Raw genomic sequence first — 22,871 nt, 5'->3', positions numbered from 1 at the left:
GCAGCCGCCCCCGCCCAGCCGCGCCCGGCCCAGGCGGCCGCCGTGCGCATGCTCGGGGCTGGACAGCTCCTGAGAGGGAAATTTAAAATCGCTGCGGAGCCCGGAGCCGCCGCCGCTGCCCCGCACCGCCCCGCCGCAAGGTTTGCCGCCTCCGGCCCTGGCCGCTCCCCGCGCGTGTCCTCGTCCCGCCGCCGCCGTGGCGGAGCGCTCCTCACCGCTGCTTTCACAGCAGCTTCCCCACTCCTACTCCCACTGCCGCGCTTAACGCAGGTCCCCCATCCCACGGCTGGTTTAGTAGAGGTGTTCCTAACCCCACTGCCGGGTGTAGTGTGGCCCCCCCAGTCCCACTGCCGGGTGTAGTGTGGTCCCCCCAGTCCCACTGCCGGGTGTAGTGTGGTCCCCCCAGTCCCACTGCCGGGTGTAGTGTAATCCCCCAGTCCCACTGCCGGGTGTAGTGTGGTCTCCCCAGTCCCACTGCCGGGTGTAGTGTGGTCCCCCCAGTCCCACTGCCGGGTGTAGTGTGGTCCCCCAGTCCCACTGCCGGGTGTAGTGTGGTCTCCCCAGTCCCACTGCCGGGTGTAGTGTAATCCCCCAGTCCCACTGCCGGGTGTAGTGTGGTCCCCCCAGTCCCACTGCCGGGTGTAGTGTGGTCCCCCCAGTCCCACTGCCGGGTGTAGTGTGGTCCCCCCAGTCCCACTGCCGGGTGTAGTGTGGTCCCCCCAATCCCACTGCCGGGTGTAGTGTAATCCCCCCAGTCCCACTGCCGGGTGTAGTGTAATCCCCCCAGTCCCACTGCCGGGTGTAGTGTAATCCCCCAGTCCCACTGCCGGGTGTAGTGTGGTCCCCCAGTCCCACTGCCGGGTGTAGTGTGGTCCCCCCAGTCCCACTGCCGGGTGTAGTGTGGTCCCCCAGTCCCACTGCCGGGTGTAGTGTGGTCTCCCCAGTCCCACTGCCGGGTGTAGTGTAATCCCCCAGTCCCACTGCCGGGTGTAGTGTGGTCCCCCCAGTCCCACTGCCGGGTGTAGTGTGGTCCCCCCAGTCCCACTGCCGGGTGTAGTGTGGTCCCCCCAGTCCCACTGCCGGGTGTAGTGTGGTCTCCCCAATCCCACTGCCGGGTGTAGTGTAATCCCCCCAGTCCCACTGCCGGGTGTAGTGTAATCCCCCAGTCCCACTGCCGGGTGTAGTGTGGTCTCCCCAGTCCCACTGCCGGGTGTAGTGTGGTCTCCCCAGTCCCACTGCCAGATTGGATGCCGTTTCCCGTTGGCGGGTTTCATGAGCTCCCCCGTCCTGTTGGCGGGTTTCATGCCGTTGCCCCCAGCCCCAGGGCGGCTCTGCTGCTAGCTCTCCCAGCCCCTGGCTGCTGCTTCTCGTTTAGTTTTCCCCGACGTGGAAAACCTGTAGTTTCCGCAGTCCCATACCTGGATTTCCTAATCCCGCTGCTGCTCTTCGTGTGATTTACATGAGACGCTTAATGCGCAGTAGCCTAACAGCACGGCGCGCTCGTGTGCTGGGCTAAACCTAAACGCTAGGAAGCATCACTAAGCAACTGCGCCAGCGCTACTGCGCCATGATGTAGTGACGGCACATTTAGTTAGTGCTTCATTAAGCAAGTGGTGTGCTAAATGTGGAGTAATGACTGCGCATTCATGACTGTGTAGACGTGCCCTTAGTGTCATTTCTCCGGTCCCATGGCTGGTTTTAGTTTGGCTCTAGCAACCCATTGCTGCTCTGAGTTTAGTCCCCCCCCCCCCAGTCCCATTGCTGGTTTTAGTGTAGCTTTCCCAGCCCGCTGCTGCTCTGAGTTTAGTCCCCCCCAATCCCATTGCTAATCTTAGTTTATCCTGCCTAATCCCCTTGCTGGTTTTAGTTTAGTTTTCCTACTTTGTAAATGGAGTCGGGTCAGACGATAGTGTTTACTGTAGTAAAAACTAACACAACTGACTCCTTCCCCACCCCCCCAGTTTAATTACTATTCAGCTCACATAGAGGATTTTTTTCTTTTTAATGCAACCTGCCCAAGCTGTATTTTTGCTGTCCCTCCTGTTTATGAGTTCAATAATGTATTCATCACGGTGAAGATTATATTTGTCTTTGCAGGACACTTAGGAGGTGTAAATCAATTGGATCCTCTAAATAAAATGCCTCTCTTAAAAACCTGTGGGGAGCGGGGCTGGGGGGAGCATATAGCTTGAATTGTGATGTATGCTCTGGGTTTTTAAAATTTAGACTTTTTTGTGCTTTTTCTTTCTTACTGCTGAAATGCTGGATAGCTACTTCATACCTATATGATCCCCCCACTTCTTTTTGTCTTCCCTAAAGGAGATGATAGAAAGTGACATCACATCCATAATGTCAGGAATCATTAGAAATTCAGGGCATAATCATCACCCGTCACCGCAGGAATACAGGTGAGGAACTGATCAGTTTGTAAAGATGTGTTGGACGCGCATTACCCTGTTCAGCAAAGTTCTGTACATCCCGGGTGAAATCAGACACACCAGAAACTCCATTTGAAAAGCTGTTTATTAAGTTTGTACCTTCTCCTTAACTTGGATTAGCTATTTGATAACTGGCTGCAGCGTGCTATTTATTCAGAAATGCCCTGATTTAAAGTATTTTGATAGTCACTCAAAACTGATAAAAATAACTTCAAAGACTGGTGGAAACTGCAGGTATGAACTCCGTTCACGTGTTTTCCCAGATTAGGAGGTCATTGTAAAATAGCAATTATTTAGAAGCTCCCTTTTAGAGAGCATTTTGGATAGAAATGAAGCAGTCAGGAAAACCGCAAGTCACACTCAATTAGCTTTTGGGAACAGTCTAATTAAAGCAAATACTTACTTAGTTCCCAAAAACAGAGATGCCAAACAACTTATAATATGAACAGGATCAAACTTATTTTGCCAGCAGCCTGTGATTAGTGGGCATCCCTTTGCCCATACCCAATGTGTAGCCACTCATAATTTTTTAAAAAGTTTTTTCTTTCTTGGAAGCTGTGGGTTAGTTGTACATGAATTATAGTGCATTGGGTTAAATTGGGATACATCTTATCACATGATGCAAAAGTTCCAACGAAATAACAGGATAGCAGGATGTGAATCAGCTCAGCAAATAAAGAGGGGCTTTTCTTTTTGTTTCAAAATGAGGAAGGGGTGACCGTCGCCTCCTTCCCAGCTTGTGGGTATTTTCACACGTTTCCTTGGGCAAACCCGGGCAGCCGCAGGTATTCTTCTACTAGCCTCTCTCTATTCAAAATGAAAACATTGCACTGCAGTCTCTCACAGCTCAACAAGTGATCTCTTATTCTCTGGGAAGCCGGTATGGAGAAAGGTTTGTGGAACTCTATTTTGCTGTTTATTAAAGCACTGTTTGCGCTAGACACTTTGTTGGCAATGTAAATATTTGTAAAGAAATTATTCAGTTTTTAATTAAGGGTGTGGGTGACCTCTGGATGCTTAATTATAAATCTGTATTATCCTCCTGAAGATTATATCACCCTCACAAAGACCTTTTTTTGTGGGAAGAATAATTCTTTAATTAATAGCAACAGAAAAGAAAAACCATTCTTTTTGATGGAAAGAAGGGTTTGTTTTACTTTTAGTAGACAATGCAAAGAGAGTCCAAGTTTATTTGCTCATCAGGTAGGGTTTAAAAGTCCTTTTAGTTTGCTGTTTTGAACTAACAGATCTCACCTTGTGAACATTGAAAGTTTTTAACACTTTTGTGATTTTCTTTAAATGTACTTTCTAATTGAGTTACACGACCTCATTTACAAGTGGAAACTTCTGATAAAAAAATGCATAAATTCTGAACTGTGCTGCAAAATGCAGAGCAGTATTTGTCCTACTTCATGAGAAAACACTTTGGATTATGTAAAAGAAAATCTTTTAGACTGAATGATTTTAAGAAAAGAATAGACCTGTCAAATTCTATCAGCTCTGTTTACTCTCCTGCTGTCACCACAGTCCAAGACGGGAACCCACAGTCCTGAGTTCTCCATGGGGGAGCATCAAGGCTCCACAAAATGGGAAATGGCCTCCAATTAGTGAGTGGGAGGCTGGGACTAGGCTGAGAATACTCTCTGTCTCACTTAGGATCTTTCAATTGGACAGTTGAACTTTGAGGAGGCCAGACTTTGCAGTCAGCGTAAGAGAGCATTCTGTCAAAAGACAGAGAGAAAGAGAGAGTTAGCACAAGCAGGGAATGAAAGGCAGCAAATATAAATATTTTTGCATGTGGCTTGCAGATAACATACTACCGTGTGTTTTAAAGACCAATGGATTTGAAGCATTACAGGGTGGTTCTCATTTTTGGAAAACCGCTCGGGTGGATCTTCTGGACCAAAAGTGCGTGTAAGAGAAACAGCAGACAGATGGGTGCTAAGTCTTATATTATTCTGTGAAGTCCAGGCAAGGACACATTTAAGAGTGTTTCAGAGAATTTTTTTCATACAGTATTAGGCATATCCTAAGTGCCCCCTTATCCATCCCCCAGTTCCTTTCCTCCTTATAGATGTGGCTGGTCACCTAACCTGAAATGCAAAGTAATATATTTCATAACAGGATACACTTCCAACTCCTCCAAAATTAAAACACTGACACCTTATTGAAGGGAGCAGGGATAAGTGCTTCTATTGATGGCAGCTTACATTTCAGTGAATAAGAGCAGAGCATTAAAAAGGCTACCTTGGAAAGGCAAACCGCAACCCATTTGCTCTTCCTAATTCTATTTGCAGATTAAAAATGTTAAGTGTGAGTATTTTGTCTTTAATAAGCTGAAATGAGAGGCAGGCTGTGAGTTGGTAACACAACAGAGTACTTGTAAATATTGCATTGTGGAGCTAAGTAAATCGAGGAGTCAGATTTAAAGCCTCTAAAACAATGCAAAGACTCCCAGTAACTTCCCAGGATTTTGAATCAGGACTTTGAGAAGCAAGGTGAGTGAGGTTATGAATACTGAGGTCTTCAAATATCTGTAGTATTTCCACATGCACATCATAAAATTCATCTTGCATAAACGGTGTGTAAGTAGAATATACATTTTTTTCCCCCACCATTTGCACATCTAACAAACAGAGAATCAGACCCATGCCGGCTTGGTAGGATTTTAATTGCATGCATTCCATTGAGGTGTTGGTAGATGCATGACTGAAACATCATTTCCCCTCCAACCACTTCTCTGCGGCCATGCACTGAGTCACACTGGCTACAGCATGGCAAGGGAGACCTATCTAGGGTGCTGCATATAGAGCCCATGCCTCTAAAATAAAGTGCAAAGAACAGGATGAAAAGTAATTCATTGGACCCTAACCTATTTTTGTACAATCCAAATTAAAACAGTCAAAGAAATAGCTTTGTGCAGTGATGTAGCATGGGATACTTAAGTCACTCCTTTTAATAAGTATTTCTCGTTTAAGGAATGACATTACTTTTTCTTTTCAACAAGTGGTAAACAAAGCTGGTTAGGTACATGAATGGTTTTGTGTGCAGTCAGACATGCTGTATGAAGGTTTGGGGGCTCATTATTATGCGTATTGTAACGTAACAGTAGTCCTGCTACTTCCTCGTACTAACTGAGTAGACTTGTACAGCATATTTAAGGCTTTGCAATGTTGTTATTAACTTATTGTTCAGATTGGGTTAGAAATAAGTCTTTACAGCAGAACATGTTAAACAACCACAATTCTATGAATATTTCAGCAGAACATCTCCTTTCTGTATCTTGAAGACTAAGCGCATCCTCAGTCCTTAACAAATACATAGTAAGTCTTTATTTATTGACCCAGTCAAGTTTCTAACTAAATTACATTCCACCAGAATAAGCTTTCCCCAGTGGTTGTTAAAGATATTCTTCACTTCCTGCCAGAAACTGGTAAGGGCTGTTCTTTTTTCCAATAAGCATGGATTCAGCAAGGCCCTAAGTTTGTCAGCAGTTCCCTGGAAACTAGGAGACTTAGAACTATGGATGTGCTTAAATACTTTCTTGGAGTTAGAACCATAAGCTGCTGCTATATTCCACTCCAAAAGCCACTGCATTTCAGTCCTGGATAAAGATCTGGTTTTACAGCTTATATACCAATTTGCTTGTAAAAGGTTTTGGGGTGAAAGATGCTTGTAAAATATAATTACTTACTCTAGGTCTTGATTTCTGGAAGTTGTAGTCTCCTACCCAGTTCTGAGGAGCAATTTTATATCTGGACTGTTCATAATTGGGGAGAGTCAGAGTCTGGGAGCTTGCACTAAGAAAAACTTGCCACAAACAAAAGGTTACAAGGACATAACTAACAGACTTGTAATTGTTGTGAAGAGAATGCCAGTGTCCATTCCCTTGACACCATGTGTGCTCGACACTGAGTGAGATAATGATGGGATATGTCAGAGGAATTTCATCACACTAGTTGCTTCATTCTTTAAAAAAATGTGAGAGAACTCCTAGGAATCAGTCAAACCCAGGCCACCAAGGATTGAGTTAAGTGGATTAGCTCAACTGTTTCCTATGCAGTTCTTGAAATGTGCTAATAAGGAATTGCAGCCCTTGCTCCTCAAATTATCTGGAAGTTACAAAACCATTACTTTCCAGGCTGCCATTTACAGGTCCCATTCTGCAATATTACTTAACAGCAGACCTCATACGAGAACAAGAGGAAAAATGTCATGTCACCGGCAGACATTATTAACTATGTATATAGAGACATTTAGGTATGGCCAGGTTCTTCCAGCCTTCTTTAAATCAAGCAGAAGCATTGTGCTTGCTTATAAGCCGGATCTGAAAACTATAATAAAGTCATCCATAAAGAATAAAAAGTTCAAAAAGGGGCCTGAATCAGAAAAGGTTTGGCTGGAAGAAACCTGAAGAAGCTGCCCCAGATAAGTAGCCAGATAAGTGCAGGTGAGGCCAACACTTAAAAATACCCTATAACGGAGATTTTTCCTGTCCTCTCTAGGTCATCTGCTCTAGTCTGAAGTCAGCCACAAAGGCGGAGCCAACTTTTGCCAACTGACGTTAGTTATGTTGAACTCATTTCTTTGCATTTCTCCATACACAACCTAAACTAGCAAAATGTTTTCCCACACACTAAGATCAACCATGAAAAGCTACAGCCTTCTCTTTTTGGTTTTGGGTAAGGGCATCTACCACCACCACCACCAAAACCCACACACAAAGTCTCCATGAGAGAACATAATGCGAGAGACTCGCACTATGGACAGTAGCTATCTTGAATCTCTAAACTGCTTTCCAGAGATGCAAGGCTTCACAGCAAATAAGCAGGCAGACACCTTAAATAGTGCTCTGTACGTACAGTTACAGAAGTCAAACCCTCAGATCTGGGTAAACTATCTGGAACCAAAATACTGTGGGAGATAGTAGACCTTTGGCAGATCTGTGCACTGGTTTCGATAAACTTGTTTGGCAGGCTGCTTTATAATGCAGTTAACTTGGCTTCATTCTAGACACTTCAGCAGTGGACTCCATTTACATGTCCAGGAGAAAAACTACAGGGTTAACTATTTGTCTTGGAGTTTGTGAAATGTAGCAAAGGTCTGGACAGTGGCTTTAACAGTAGGAATCACTGGGCATGTCTACATGAGACGCTAACTGCACATTGGCCAAATAACTGTGCAGTAGCACATTGCAGCACAAACCGTGCTAATAGCCTACTGTGCAGTGTTATTAGGCTAATGCACAGTAACTGTCACTAAATAACCGTGTGCTGGCACTGCTGCTCAGTAACTCTAGGTACTGCACATTTAGATAGTACTTTATTAAGGAAGTACTAGACTAAATGTGCGGTAACTAAGGCACATTAATGAATGTGTAGACGCGCTCACAGGGTTAAATTTTGATCAGCTAATAATAAGTCTTAACAATGGAAAAAACATTGGGCATGTCCTACAGGTATCTTTTAATGTGCATTAGCCTATTTTAATGTGCATTAAGGCATCACAAAATACCTGTGATCTTTAGCTAATGCACATTAATATAAGCTAATGTGCATGTTTTTAGTACATCACAATGGAGGTACTGGATTTAATGCATATAACCTAAAACACATCAATGAATGTGTAGATGCACCCATTGATTTTACAGCTATAGAGGTGGAGCCAACTTTTGGTGACTAAGTTGAATCACCTCAGATTTGTATTTGATCCCCTCCTGCTAGCCATATTGCCTGTCTCTGCTCTATTGAATTGACCAGGACCTGAGATGGTAAATGAGCTGGTTATATTCATGTGGTGGTAGTCAGATGCTTAGACCCAATTTATCAAAGCACTTAAGAGATGCTCAACTCAAAATGACTTCTGTAGATGAACACATTTGGCTTCTAATGCAACAGCAGTCGAGAAGCAAAACTGAAAAGTATGTTCTTCCCAGCTCCCTGTTGTTCAGGTTAAGAAGTTGGTCATAGTTTCAAGATGAATGCTGTTTGCATACTTTTTCCTTAAAGAGGCTTCTGTTGTCAAATAGTCTTGAGCCAGCCCCTGAACTGACCTTCCAAACCAGCTGAACCAGTTTCTATTTTTCAATCAAGGCATTCAAGAGGGGCAAAATTAAGGTCACTGTTCCTTAGACGAGGAAATATTTTTCTACAGAAAACCATCCTTTTGACAGTTTATATAAATTTCAGCTGAACAAGAGGAAGAAGACGTATTCTTAGGTACATTTAACAAAGAGCAGAGCCCCGCTGCAGTGTGGACACAGTTAGACCAGGATTACAACTGGGGCAACACCTAAATTTTGGGGCCCTATCCCAGAAGGGTGATTCAAAATGACCCAGTTGGGACCCTAAGACCCCAAAGACTCAATAGAGAGACTTTAGAAATGACGAAGAGCAAGTTTGCATTATGTACCTAGGTGCTTTATACAGAGAAAGAGGAGGAAAGTGCCTCTTAAGGACAAATCAGAAGATCCAGGCTGATTTCTGGGGAGTTTTTTGGGTTTTTTAAACCAATGAGGATCTAATGTGAAAAGGATAAACAGGGACCAGGACCTGGGATACTGCTCATTCTTCTGGCCCTGTACTTCTTGCACTCTTGCTTGCTCAGTGCTTCAGCTTCACCTGGAAGGACAGAAGGTAACTTGAGTCTAGCCTATTCTATAGCAGATGGGTTGGGAAGTCGGAAATCCAGGTTCATATCCCTTCAGGGTGAGGAGGACCAAGAATCCAGGTCTCCCACGTTCTTGGATGAATGCTCTGACCTTACTCTGTTGGGCAAAAGGTGAGCAGGACACCACCACTACCAGTTCTGAGCTGAATTTAGTGCTGCCGATGTGAAGTAACCATGGCTGGATGCAGAGCCTGCATGTTTTAAGCGAGTGATTTGAACCATGAAGGAGCCTGAGCAGGAGTGAGGTACAGCAGTGACTGCTCTGAGCAGTTTCTGAGTATCCCTGTGAGCCTGAGTGGAGAAGGTGACCTCCTAGAGGCATGTACTGGGTTCAGGCATGCATGTAGGGTGCTGGCACCAAGTCGATTAAAACTGGTCCAACTAGACTTGGACATCCAGGTCCCATCAAAGTCCTGGGGCTGTGCTGATGAAGGCCCTGGGTGTCTTCATGCAGCGAATATAGCATTTCCAGGGCAGAAAAGTGGATGCTACAGCACAACGGGTTCCCTGGAGAGGAGATTTGTTCAAATGGCCATTTCCTTTAACCAGCCTAAAACATCAACCCTGAGTTTGAAGGTTCCTTGCAGCCAGCTACCTTCATAGCTAAAGTAAACCCCTCTGGAGGCATTTGATGGAGCAGATGGTGATGACTAATAATGCTTGTGCACAGCACTTTACAAAGGAGGTCATAATTGTTATTCCCATGTTATTAGATGGGGAAACCGAGGCGCAGAGCTGTAGCAACTTGCCCACTCTCAACTTGATAGTGATTCCTAGTGTAGGGGTTCAGTCCCGTGCTGGGAACAACTCTTTTCTGCAGAGAACTAAGGGTTGGGGCAAGGTTATAAATGCATCACAATATTTAAGAAGTGGATATTGCGGTATTATGTTTCTAGCCTGGCTGCAAACATCGCCTTCTGTACACAGAACTGGCATGGTCAGACACAGTGGACAGAACGTACTGGGGAACATGCCATCTGGGACCTTTTAAATAAGTGTGTATGAAATACAGCATTACATGCATATTAAATACCAGGGGCTGTACAGTTCCTATAGGAAAACATAGTCCCTGCTGTCAAATCATTGCTATCAAATTTAAGGCAAAAATGGAAGAAAGAGAGAAGGAAAGTCAAGATGTACAAAAAAATATGCTGTGTATGCGCGCACACGCGCACACACACACACACACACACACGTAGGTTGGTTTTTTTTTTTGTGAGGGGGTGTTTAGCAGGTTAAAGAAAGTTTGAACCTCTGAAATAAATTGTGGACGAGCCACAACTGTGCAGGACTTAGCTGAAAGCGGGTGGTTGGATTTACATATGTTTATTAGAGCCAAAGCCACACTTGCACCTCATCTCCTGCAGGATGATGGGTGTGAAACATTTAAAAACAGCAACAGGACAGCAGTGCATAGATCCTAAACAGGGCTCTCCCCGTGTAAACTTTTGGAAAAGGTTCAGTTTCCCACCACCGTGATTGCATCTCTGTGAAATACACAGTGCTGACGTGATAGGAAGTCACCGCTGCTGAACCTTACACTTGCTTGGTAGACAGCTTGAAGAATGATCCCCTTATGCTGAGCATACTGGATTGGTTCTGCTTAAATTTTTTGTTTTTTGTCCAAACGATGAAGCTGTTATTTGGAATGCTAACCAGTCTACTGCTAGTTTTTAAAAATAGTTTCAAGAGAGTAAAGCAAGCCATTTAGCAGAAGAACCATCGCTCCAACTGAAGACTTTGGAAAGTATATGATCAAATTCAAACTAGGTTAGGACTTGGGACTTGCGGGGGAAGCCGTCACTCCTGGGGTGATCCACCTCACTAACAAGATCTTTCTCAGTACGATCTTTACTTGGACCTTTGTGTCCTGCTTAAAACAGGGCTTAGTACCTGGTATAGGAACATCAGAAGTAAATCAGATCTTTTTAAAAGCCAGACTACATGCTTTTGCATGCCGCAGTGCAAAGGTGCTTACTGGCTGCACCTGACACGTGGGCTGTCAGGCACTTTGTGGTTCTGCAGAGGAAATCGGTGGTATAAAAGGACCGATGTGCCGTATGCGGTTATGTTCGGGAGTGAGAGAATCCCGACCTCTCTGCTGTTCAGTTTTCACCCCATTCAGGTTTCTGACAACTGCTAACTGCTCGAAGTGGGACTACTGAACGTGTGCACTGGGTGGATCCACTTAACACGAGCGTAAAGCAGAGATCTCTGTCTGTTTTCCAACAAGATCAACCGACAGAGGGTTCTTGCGTATAAATATGGCTCCGGCATCCTGCCCCTCCGGAGATGGTTAGCCCGTGCTGTGGAGAGGAGAGGGCATGTGGCGGATTCATTCCCTGACAGGAGGCGTGTGCAATGGGCTTTGACCCTCACCGCCCATCTGACCCCATTATTTGTTGAAGGAGCTGACTTGTCTGGAAGGACTGGCAGGGACCAGGGTGCCAGATGGCATGTGTGTGTGTGTGTGTTGTGTCAGCTGTCATTCAGCCAGATTAATGTGAAGTTTGTTTAAAAAAAAAAAAAAGGAGGAGGGGGAAGAAAAAAAACAATTAAGCAAGAATCCCAAAAACAATGGGGGCCACGTGCCACCGGGCAACAGTTGTTTGCAACACAATGGGTTATCGGCTTACAATGAACGGGTCCAACTGCTGCAAGCCACATGAGCCTGCCCAGTTTTCAAATCATTTAATGCTCTTGTTTACTTACAATCCAGCCAATCTCTACGCAGGGAGAGTGGTCACCTGATGTCCTTTTTATGTATTTAAGTCCCAGGCCCCACAAAATAACTGAACAGTGGTAACCATGGCAATGCTAATTATTGCACTATAACTACAGTAGGAGAAAGAAGCCAGGGTAGGCTGGGAGAAGGATCTGAAGATGTTTTTGGCCAGGATTTGAGCTCTAACTCCTTGTTCTCTTGGGCTCCCCCCTCCTTAACATTTTACAAACAAACAAACCAAGTTGTACTTTAAAGGCTCTCCCCGAGAATAGGATAGGGAACTTTGCTGTGTACTTCTAGGATTTGTGAATAGAAAGAGCTGAAAGCTGAATGCCCTTCCAGGCTGCCACACACTGGAGTTTTGGCTCATTCCGTTAAGCTGGTTTAGGTTCATGTAAAACATAAAAGATGCTTCAGCGGAGATGGGGTTTATTTAATGCCTCTGTGTTGTCCGTGGCAATGAATGAACATTAATGCCCTGCAGCTGGCTTGCTAGAGTCTAACACATTTATTAGACAACTCTTTTAGAGTCAGAAGTAGACTACGCAAATCTCAGACCAAGCTGTGTTCTCGCAGAACAGAACTGTGCTTTCCTAGGACCGAATCCTTTCCACTCCTATCAAGGCCATTAGTGCTTGACCCCACAAGCAGTCCCTTTAACTTCTGCAGGACTCTTTGGCATGAGTAGGGGGTTTCTGCTTGTAATTGTGCTTTACTCCTTGACTCTAATCAGAGCTTGGAATAATTAAGATGTTCTGAATCTGGCCCTGAACGCAAATGCATTTCAGTTTTGTTTTTTCCATCGAGCACACCACTTCAGAACTAATGCAAAGGTCACCGGGTTGTTGTTTTTTTAAGAGTACAGAATGTACAAGTGGGGTAAAACGTGCAGAAATTGCACTTCTAAATTAAACTTTTCACCCAGAGAAATCTGGCCTGTGTTGGCCTTGGTTTCATCGGCTAAGATGCTCTGCATCTAGGGCCGCACGCTTTTAACATCTCACTAGGGAGGGTTTCAAAGGCTGCCTTAAGAAATGAAGCTGAGTCTGGGTCCGTGGAATCTCATCAAGTGCCAACAGCCCTGCGCGTCTGAATAGGAGCAATCTGCAAACCACTCGAAACAACATGTTGCACTTCGGTGAAGAGTCCTGCATTTTTGTTCGTGATGCTTTAGGGGCGAGCTTCAAGGAATCCTATTTAAGGGAAGGCTAGATATTGAACTTTTATCACCACTTTAATATGGTTTACTTTAACAAAAAAGCATACCAAGGCTGAGAGCAAGAATTCTTTCTGGCTTTAGCTGCTTCAAGCCCAAACTATTTTAACACAGTTTTGTTAAAAGCAGTAGTTACTCTAGTGGCAAAGGCATAAAGACCCTGGTCCCTGAATCAGCAGGGTATGGCCAGGCTTTTAAGGCCACATCAGCAGCCCCAAGGGCAGGACACCTTCCTCCCAGCCTAGGCTGGAGGTGGTCTGGACGCAGTGTGCTTCTCAGGGGGGTGGTGGGAGGGAGACCTCACTGTCCAGCCTGCTCCCCCAGCCAACAGACCACAGAAGGGAGCTATGGGCAGGACTTCACAACTGGACAGTGCAGAGCCACTCCAGGTGGGATTGCTTCATGTCCTGGCCTCTCAGCAACACAACCTCTTCTCTGGACATGCCCACATCATGATACAGTAGCTGGAAAAGCCCCCTCAGCATGCTATGTAAAGCATTCCTCATTAACTTGGTCAGAAGCTGGACTTCAAGATGGACTGAGAAATTTTCAGGTTAAAAAAAATCCTATTTTAAACCACAGTGTTTTGTTCTTGTACAGCTGCATGCACTGTGTACAGCCTTGGTTTTATGTCCAGGTAGTTTCTCATTCCCATGCCCTGACATGATGCTGCAAACCCTGCAGCAGAATATTGAGATGGGTATGTGTTATGCTCCTGGAACCAGTTGCATTAGTTTAAGGTCTTTTAAAAAGCTTGTTTTTACAAAATCTCACACTTAACTGAAGCTGGGTCAGCAGGGTCTGTATGCTAATGGGTAGAAACTTTCCAGATATTCACTTCTTTTGTTTTTTAAAGATTCTCAAAATGGTTAATAATGGATCTTTGGCTTCTTTCCCTTCAATGTGTTCCCTCAGTTTTAAAGTATTTTTAAATGCATATAAAGGCATCATTCCTCAATATCAGCACACAGAGATATGCTTATACACTGAACTTCTAATCTTGTTGAAGTCATTTATCCTATATTGAAGTTCTGTTTGGATTGTTAATTATTTTAAAATATAAAGACAATCTTTTGAAACACCAAGCTTTCTTTTGGAAGAGAGGTTTCTAGGTTGAACTTTAACTGTTTGGCACAGTTTTAATGTTTATCGCTGCACTGCAAAGCAGCCCTTGCAATGGAAACTCTCACAGTACTTCAAGCACATGGCTAATTCCAAAACCATCTACCTCCTGAGCAAAGGTGCATGTCTCAATGGCCAGCTCACACCTATGTTACCAAGTCAGATCCCTACAGAACAGTCCCTTAAACTGTCCTGGTTCAAGAGAGAAACACTTCATTATCTGTTAAATAAGATATTACAGCTATTGCAGAGGAACACACGTGTTAAACAATAAGGGAAGGTACTGACTGGAGATAGCCCTGAACCAAAAATGCATATCTGGAACTCGGAATCCAGACTCCCAACTTTCCAAATTCAGGCCCAATCTTCTGCTGAAACTTGTGTGAGGAAGGCCCTCTAGATACCATTTCTATCTCAGGGACAATCTAGCAGCATCTCTGCCATTTGCTAACCTGTCCTGTTGTTTTCTGTAGGCTTGTGACTTCTGACTCCTCCCAGTTGAGCGAAGATGACCTCCCCAGTGACTTGCAGTCCTTGTCGTGGCTGACATCTGTTGACGTTCCTCGGTTACAGCAGATGGCTAGTGGAAGAATGGACTTCAGCATCAGCTCACAAAATTCCATGCTGCAACAGACAGGTCGGGATGTCGAACAACCGATATCACCACGAAAGGCACAAAACCTCCTGTGTCAGCTTTCCTGTTGGTAGTGTTTATAGGCATTATATTTAACCTTCCTCCAAAACTACTATGGCCTGTCTTGCTACAAAGACAAGCCCAGTATGTTTTAATAAGAAGCGGAGGGTCTTATATAGTTAGAATAAAGAGCTAAGAATCTGCATTTGAGTTTTATGCCCAGCTTAGCTGCCACCCCTTGTAATCTCAAGAGTTTTGATTTTCAGAGCTAATCAGAACCTCTGAAAATAATTCTCTGCTTACCTTCAGCATCACTAAAATAAGAATAACTTACCTACCCCACACCTGTTTGCTCCATTCAACTTCTTACCTAGCTGATGTTCACCAGACTCCTCTTTTTCTTTCCTCAGTATCACTTGAGCAAATAGCCCTTTTCCCCAAAGCATTCTAGCAAGAGAGCTCACCACTTTCACTTTACAGCGCCCTTTGTGGCTTTATATGGCCAGCCCTTTTGGGGCAGGGGTTTTATTCAGAAGAATTGACCCTTTGTAAAACACCCCATACAATGATGACACTACAAAACTTGGTAAACAGCCACCACTTTCCACCCCAGCTGTAGCGGGTCTAAAAGGCAGGCGAGGTTCCTCTTGCACTTTGAAATCAGTTTTGGGTTCCTTTGGGATGAAAGGCTCGATGGAAATAAGATCATGGTTGAAGCGGAGCTGAGACGTGTTCAAGGACAACTGGTAAAAAAATCCATATTCACTCATTTGTTAGAGGTAGAATTGCATGCACGTACGTGTTCATCCCCTGTGCTTTTCTGCAAATAGGTCCTGTGGCAGGTGCCATGCATTCAACAGGTGCCCCTGGAGCCATGATCCATGTGCAGGCCAGCCTGCCCCAGGGGATCCTAGGATTGAATTCCATCACCTCGCATGGGACCAACGTAAGAGCAGACCTTGGTGTCTCTTTTGTCATTGTGCCGTTTGCTGAGTGCATGACCACGGACTGACAGTTCTGTTGGGTTTTTTTAATCCCAGCAGATGAGCCAGTACACACTGGTAGGGCAGCCCCCTCCCAGCCTGCAGACCCAGCAGCCGCTCTTCCCACCTCCCCACGCTCAGCAAGTGTTTGCCATCGCTCAGAGTGCACAGCAACAGGTACCGTTATGTGCTGGGGTCCCGTTTCACAAATCAGCCATCAGGACCAGATCTGCATGGTCCTAAAAACAGACCCATGGGTATTCTGCATCAGTAGTCACAGAGGTGCCCAAATTGCTTGTTTAATTCCTCATGGCAAACCCCTACGCCACAGCACATGATTTGTAGAGTCAGGGTCTGAAAGGTCCAGTTCTGGAAACTGTGGACCCACTGCTACCACCGCTAGAGGCATACGACAATGCAATAACACGTTTTCAAGAACCAGTTGTTCATTTCATCTCCCCCTGCCCCACCGACTGGAACAAGAGAAGTAAGGCTAATTCTATTAAGAGTGATGTTTGACCCTCCTCGCTGAAGAGACGGTGTTTTTGCCTGCTCTTCCACACACTTTCTGTCCAGACACTGGAAAAGCAGAACTGTGGGATCTATCTGTGACCTTAAGGGGGAATTCCATCACACCCAATTCCCAGTATGTCCCCAGCATGGAAACTGGTATGGTCTTCCTTTCACCTCACCCTTCACTTCAGGTCCGGTTCAAGCTGCAGCTGGGAGCAGCCTGCTCTGGCACAGTCTACCCATCACTTTTACTGTGGATTGGAATATAAGCTCCTGTCTCTCTAGAATAGCCATCTGCTTCAGGAAGCCTCTCCACTGCCTCTTAACAGTCTAGAATGTGATTAAGGGTATTTCCTGGGAGATGACGTTTATCATCAGTACAGAGCCAAAATACATCTCCTTTCTTTTGGGTGGGTGTGTTGCGGGGAGGAGGTGAGCAAGGAGAAAGGACTGTTCTGAGTTCTCTCTTTTTTTTCTGCATACAGTGTAACCCAGCTGCACTATACAGTGCATCCTACGGCTCCCAACCTCAGTATACTCAGCCCCGACTTGCTCCTCACTCTGCTCAGGAATTGCATCCTAAACATTACCCCAAGCCAATCTATTCCTACAGGTGAGTGGAGAATGGTATAGAGCCTTCCCCTTCCTAGCATGGGGTAGGAACAGATCTGACACGGCACAGCAGAGCCATCCTGCTTTTTTCGTGGCTCAGAAACAGGACTGGCTTTTCGCCATCTTGGCAGAACTTCTTTCTAATAGAGAACGGCATCGCCCATCATACAACACCCTCTGCGGTTCTGTCCAGGGGGCAGCTGTCACGCAGCAGTGAACAGAGAAATGAATCTGCTTACATCGGGCTAGAGGAGAAGAAGCAACATTGAGGAGCTTGGTCTGCGAGGTCTCATCTCTTATGGACACTTTAAAACTGAACACGCATAGGGTTATGGGAGATGAGAGGAAACTAAGTGCTGTGGGAAGTTCCCATTCATTTGCCCTGGTTCTTGGCCCTAGGGCAAGGAGGGTATTATGGGCCACGCATGCACAATCTGAAGAAGGAATCTGTTCTTACCTCCTCTCTCTTTCTTTCTCTCAGCTGCTTGATTGCAATGGCCTTAAAGAATAGCAAAACAGGCAGCCTTCCAGTGAGTGAGATCTACAGCTTCATGAAGGAGCACTTTCCCTACTTCAAGGTAAGGAAGCAACATGACTGGATGGGACAGAACAATCCTGGCCTCTCTCCCACCGCATCTCGCCCCCAGTATCTCTGCTAGCTTTGGGGCAGGAACTACCCTCAGACACCTGCACGTGCCCTTACCTCTGCCTCAGCTGCATGCAACTGCAGAGCCATATCAACTTGGCCAGCTGCAGAACGACATTTGACAGGAGAGCAGGCTGTGTGTGCACATACCTTAAACTTCTGGTATAATCTGAGGAAACAGGCAGCACCTCTGGAAGCCTGTCCCATCCCATTTCTTGGGCTGTTGTCCCAAGCAGAAGTGCCCTACAAGAAGGCAGTGGTAAGAAAGACTATCCTTGATCCACCCATGGATCCTCCCTCATATCTTCTCTTAGGTTTATACACAGCTATTGCAGCAATGCTCACTAAGTGTGAGGTTCTGCCCTATACTCAGGCGCACAGTTCACCAAAGCTGCCTTGGGCAGATTGGAGATCAGAATAAGTTCCACAACCAGCTGAATGCCACAGAAAATGCCCTGAAGTCCCTAGGCCTGCACAGGTCCAATCCAGGCCATGCCAATAGGGTAGCCTTAAGCTGAGCACAGCTGACAGGAGGACACAGTGGTGGGGAAGAGGGGCTGCCCCATATGTAAGCAGAGCCTAGAATGCATAGGCACCAACACTTTGCTCTGTGCTTGGAAGCAAGTGCAGTCTAGAGTTATGTGATGCATTCAAAATACACAGCAAAGGGAGCCTGAGTGAAACCCTAAAAGCTGCCCCAGTGCAAGGTGAACAGGCTGCAATGTTCTGCAGTAAATGAAGACACTGAGCAGGCTTTGAAAATAGCATTCACCTAAAATCTCCTAATATATCCACCCCTTGGCCCTCCTTACTGCCCCCCACCCAAAGCCCAGTAGATATGTGCAATGGTGCTGAAAATCACACATGCTTTGGCCCACCCATCATGACGCTGTCCCTGCAGTCCATTCCACTGCATCAGCCAATTCCACCCCCTTCTGCACCACAGACAGCACCTGATGGCTGGAAAAACTCCGTGCGCCATAACTTGTCCCTGAACAAGTGTTTTGAGAAAGTGGAGAACAAAATGAGCGGTACCTCCCGCAAAGGCTGCCTGTGGGCCCTCAATCCAGCCAAGATTGATAAGATGGAAGAGGAAATGCAGAAATGGAAGAGGAAGGACTTGGCTGCCATTCACAGGAGCATGGCTAACCCAGGTAGGGCTGGAATAGGTCCCCAGGAAGCTGGGTTCTTTGGCCAGGAAGGCATGAATTGTAAGAAGTCATTTCCATGGAAGAGGGGTGGACGGAATGGGTCTTGCAGCCAAAATGTCCCAGCTTCTTCCTCCTGAGCTGTGACAAGTCCCATGCCACTGCCCAGAGAACTGATAGTGCTAAGTTACATAACACAGCTGGGCAAAGTTGTTACTGGCTTTAGGTATGAAGCCAATCTTGCTTCTGGCTCCCTGCAGTGAAAGGCAATGAAAAGGGCAGGTTTGATTTCTTCTGCTCAAGAAACCAAGCCCTATTTAGCGCTGGAAATCAGAGCATGCCTGGCAGAGCCCTGGCTGTCCCCGGGCCCTGCTTGTGTAATGATAATTGCATGTGCTCAGTCTTTTCTTGTCTCTTGGGGGCCGGCGGTGCTCATCTCCCATGCAGAGGAACTAGACAAGCTAATCACAGACAGACCTGAGAGCTGCCGGCGGCCGAGCAAGCAGGCTGAACCTGAAGCCTCTACCCTGAGCCACGTGGCAGTGGCCCAAAGCCGCATCTCCCTCTCGCAGCTGCAGCCACCACCCATCATGACGCTGTCCCTGCAATCCATTCCACTGCATCACCAAATCCAGACCCAGGCCCGCATCGCCCCAGGCTCACCAGCACCTGCCCAGACGCCACCTCTCCACGCTCTGCCCGACATGACCCGGAGCCCTCTCCCTCATCACCCAATGAGCCGCGCACCAGCCGACTTCCTCAACGTGACCACTGACATGAACGCTGAAGTGGACGCGCTCGATCCGAGCATCATGGATTTTGCCTTGCAAGGTAAGGGGGGAGCTGGATGGAAGGCAACCCCTAGAGCGCTCAGTGGTCTTCACTGGGACTTAGCCGGCTCCTGGGCACAAACCATTCCAGGACTGGGCTCTTGCCAGAGATCCCAATCTTCACTGTGGTGCTGCATTTGGGGACACTTTCTTTTCCATGCATTCTTCAGCATACTTTCCCAGTGCTGCAATGACCAGAGAGGGTTGAGGCTGAGGGAGGACTGGGTTTCATGGTGCTAGCACAGACCCAAGGGTCATGGTACAAGGTAAGAACCTGAGTAGACTGGGATCTCCCAAGTCCTCACTCTGACCCCAGCAACCTTTTTGCCTCCTTTTGTTCTCTGAAAAAAGGAGAATTTCTCCACCTCAGGGGACTGCTGTGAAGATGAGCTGACTAATGCTCATGCAGTGCTTTAGGAAAGCACGGCATCACAGCTACAGCCATGGGAGGGGGAAAGGCCCAGGTTAAAGCAGGTTAGGAACATTAGCTACAGGCCGGTCCTTTGAACCCAGAATATGCCACTTCATCCGAGTGCCTTCACACCAGGAAGCTTAAATTGTTCATGACCATTGAAGCTTTCCATTTTACTTACCATTTTTCCCTCTGAACTCAAACCAGTCACCGGCCGATATGCTGATGCTGCTGCCTTTTGATCATGCAGGTAACCTCTGGGAAGAAATGAAAGACGACAGCTTCAGCTTAGACACCATGGGCGTCTTCAGCAACTCCCCGCTTCAGCTCTCCGACTATGACCTGGGCACTGCTGGCCTCACCCCAGTGTCCAGTGGCAGTGACCGCTCCTTCTCAGACTTACAGGTGACAGGTCTGTACACTACGTACACCACGCTGGACAACGTGTCCTCGTCACAGTACATGAACACCCAAGGCAACAAACCCATCGCTCTGCTTTAAGCCTCATGCTGTTTAGCAGACCTAAGCAACTTGGAGACCCTTGCCCTGGGGAGCTTTAGAGTATGATTAAAAAACTGTAAGGCTTGCACCATATCAGGGGTTTACCAGGACACTCGGTGCGATGCCAAAATAGACCAAGACCAGCTGAGCTTGTGAAGACATCACCTCCCCTTTCATGTCACCAAGGTCAAGGAAGCATGGTGACCAACTTGACAAAAGATGGAGGAGCTGACAAGGAGCGTGGAATGCACCTGTCGGCAAAACCTTCACCAGAATCATTTAAACACGGCCGAAAAACCACTCGTGAGAATCAAGTCCTCAGCACTGACATCAACACCGTTTGGCCACCAGATGCCTACAACATATTGTTCAATCAGCTCCTAGTTAGATTTTCAGAACCTACCTTATAGTTGTATCTTTTTCTCAAATTGCCAAATAACCATAGCCAGCAAACATAGATTACATGCAATGGCTGGAGACACTTGCAACCCTAAACACTTTGCTGACATAACTGTCTTAATTTATTGATAGGGGGTAGAGGAGGGAGGGACATACAAAGCTGAAGTTTTTACTGTATTTACTCATATACAACACACACCATTTCTCTTGAAAATTAGCCCTCCAAAATGGGGAAAACAATATCCATGCCAGAATAGAGGCACGTGGACATGGACATAGCTGCTAGGGGGGTGGCTCTGTACTGGGCTCCTGGCTGCATGGAGGAGAGGCGGACTCCAGTCCTTACAGCCGCAGTTGCACAACTAACAGTTTAACCCTTTCACAGCTGCTGCCAAATTGGCAGTAGCTTTTAGCTGAAATGGATTCTGCCCCCACTCCATGTAGCCAGCATTCAGCCACGGTGAGCCCGTGCTGTGGCAGGTAGGATTCTGGAAAAGCCTTTTGTTCTTCCTTCTGCTTTCCCAGAACAAAGTGCACGTCTTGTATGAGGCAGCGCGGCATATAAGCAAATGCAGAAACCAAATCCAGGACAACTGTTATGTCTTGGGTTATTAAAAAAGCCTGACCCCATGAAGGACGTAGTATGACCAAACTATTAAATTGATCACTGGGTAGAAATTGTAGCAGTTAGCCCTTTATCCTAGGATTTAAAAAGAAATAGATTAGGTTTGTTACAATAGATCCTGTGTATCGTGCTTCTCTTGATTCTTGTGCTAGGCAGTATTATTATTTGTAAATTTATTTATTTATTGTAATGAAGAGAAAAAATGATGTAAAATGAGCACTGTTCAGTTTTTAAGAAACACTGCGATAACCCTGTTTTGCATTAACTAAATTATTCAGAATTGCAAACGCAATGTTTTGACTCACTTTTCTTACACTTCAGTTTCTTTTTGAAAGCCTCATTTAAAACAAGCACTTTTGATACTGTGAAATATCTTTTTAAAAAAAAAATCAGAGACCAAATATTTTTAACTGTACAAGGACCATCCGTATTTTGCCTTCTGACAACCGATTTGTATCTGGTAATGTTTTCAAACGGAATTTGAAGGAGTTCAACCATGAAGAGTGAAGGAAAGCAAATGCTAAGTTCCACTTGCATGTAGTGTCTAGGTTACTTATATCTCTGTAACTGTGAAAGACTATTTATTTTTTATGTTTTGCTTATGACTGTGGCTCAAACTGCATTTTAACACTCCTTTGTTATTTCAAAGCATTGCATCTACTTATTTTCAAAAGAAAAAAATTCCCAGCTTGAAATTATGACTAGGGATGCTCTGACAAAGAAAACCTCGCCACTTGTTCAAGTCTATGTGCTGAAAAACAGCAGGAAAATCAAGTTGTACAGTGCTTGCTAAATTCTACAAACCAACCGACTGAGAAGGCGTAGAAGGCACGAGCCTCTCCCACTGAAATGGCCAGTGGTATTTTCTTGTTGAAAGTCAACATTGTGAAGATTAAACGTTCTACCGACTTATGCGTATATCTCTTTTCAAATATGCACATAAGTACTAACCTCTTTGGGAATGGCGCGATGCTCCGTGCCGATGTTTATTGTTTAAAGCAGCCCCGTTTTGAAAACCAAGCAATGTGAATATGGATCATTTGATGTGACTGTATCTTTTTAAGATGTTTAAAAATTTTTTTTTTAATAAATAATAAATATTTCTTAGTGCGAACCCTGGGTTATTCTAGATACGCCCCGGTGAAGTTAGTCTGGGGTGAACAAAGCCAACCTCAGAATGGCACTTGGCAGCTGAGTATTAAGAAGCAAGAGCCCACAAACGGCTATCTGAAAACCAACAGAGGGGAAAGGGAGTGTGGTTTTCCCATGATTCGCGAATGTTGACAGTCATCATGCACAGGCAGAGCAGCAGCCTCTTCCGGTCTTGCAGTCCGATAGTGCAGTCCTGCAGCCTCTACATTTCACATAGCATTAAAAAATAAAAACCCTGGAGCAAAG

At 45.7% G+C, this 22,871-nt stretch overlaps 1 protein-coding gene across 2 annotated transcripts; it reads left to right on the top strand.

Annotated features, from left to right (window-relative positions):
• Window positions 1-19: 19 nt before the first annotated feature.
• Window positions 20-22,857, top strand: FOXN4 (forkhead box N4). 2 transcript variants are annotated; one of them, XM_059713400.1, is made up of 10 exons: window positions 20-140; window positions 2,320-2,408; window positions 14,644-14,807; window positions 15,635-15,750; window positions 15,848-15,964; window positions 16,786-16,913; window positions 17,394-17,490; window positions 18,505-18,712; window positions 19,154-19,537; window positions 20,199-22,857. In XM_059713400.1, exons 2-10 carry the CDS (start codon window positions 2,323-2,325, stop codon window positions 20,447-20,449), a joined length of 1,551 nt encoding a protein of 516 aa, XP_059569383.1. In that variant the 5' UTR covers window positions 20-140; window positions 2,320-2,322; the 3' UTR covers window positions 20,450-22,857. The 2 variants fall into 2 exon arrangements, with proteins under 2 accessions (XP_059569383.1, XP_059569382.1); XM_059713399.1 differs by having other exon boundaries at window positions 15,845-15,964.
• Window positions 22,858-22,871: the final 14 nt, after the last annotated feature.

This window comes from Alligator mississippiensis, chromosome 10 (genome assembly GCF_030867095.1).
Source record: "Alligator mississippiensis isolate rAllMis1 chromosome 10, rAllMis1, whole genome shotgun sequence".
Taxonomy (NCBI): domain Eukaryota; kingdom Metazoa; phylum Chordata; order Crocodylia; family Alligatoridae; genus Alligator; species Alligator mississippiensis.
The sequence above is the reverse complement of the archived record's forward strand: the minus strand, read 5'-3'. Positions and strand labels throughout refer to the sequence as shown.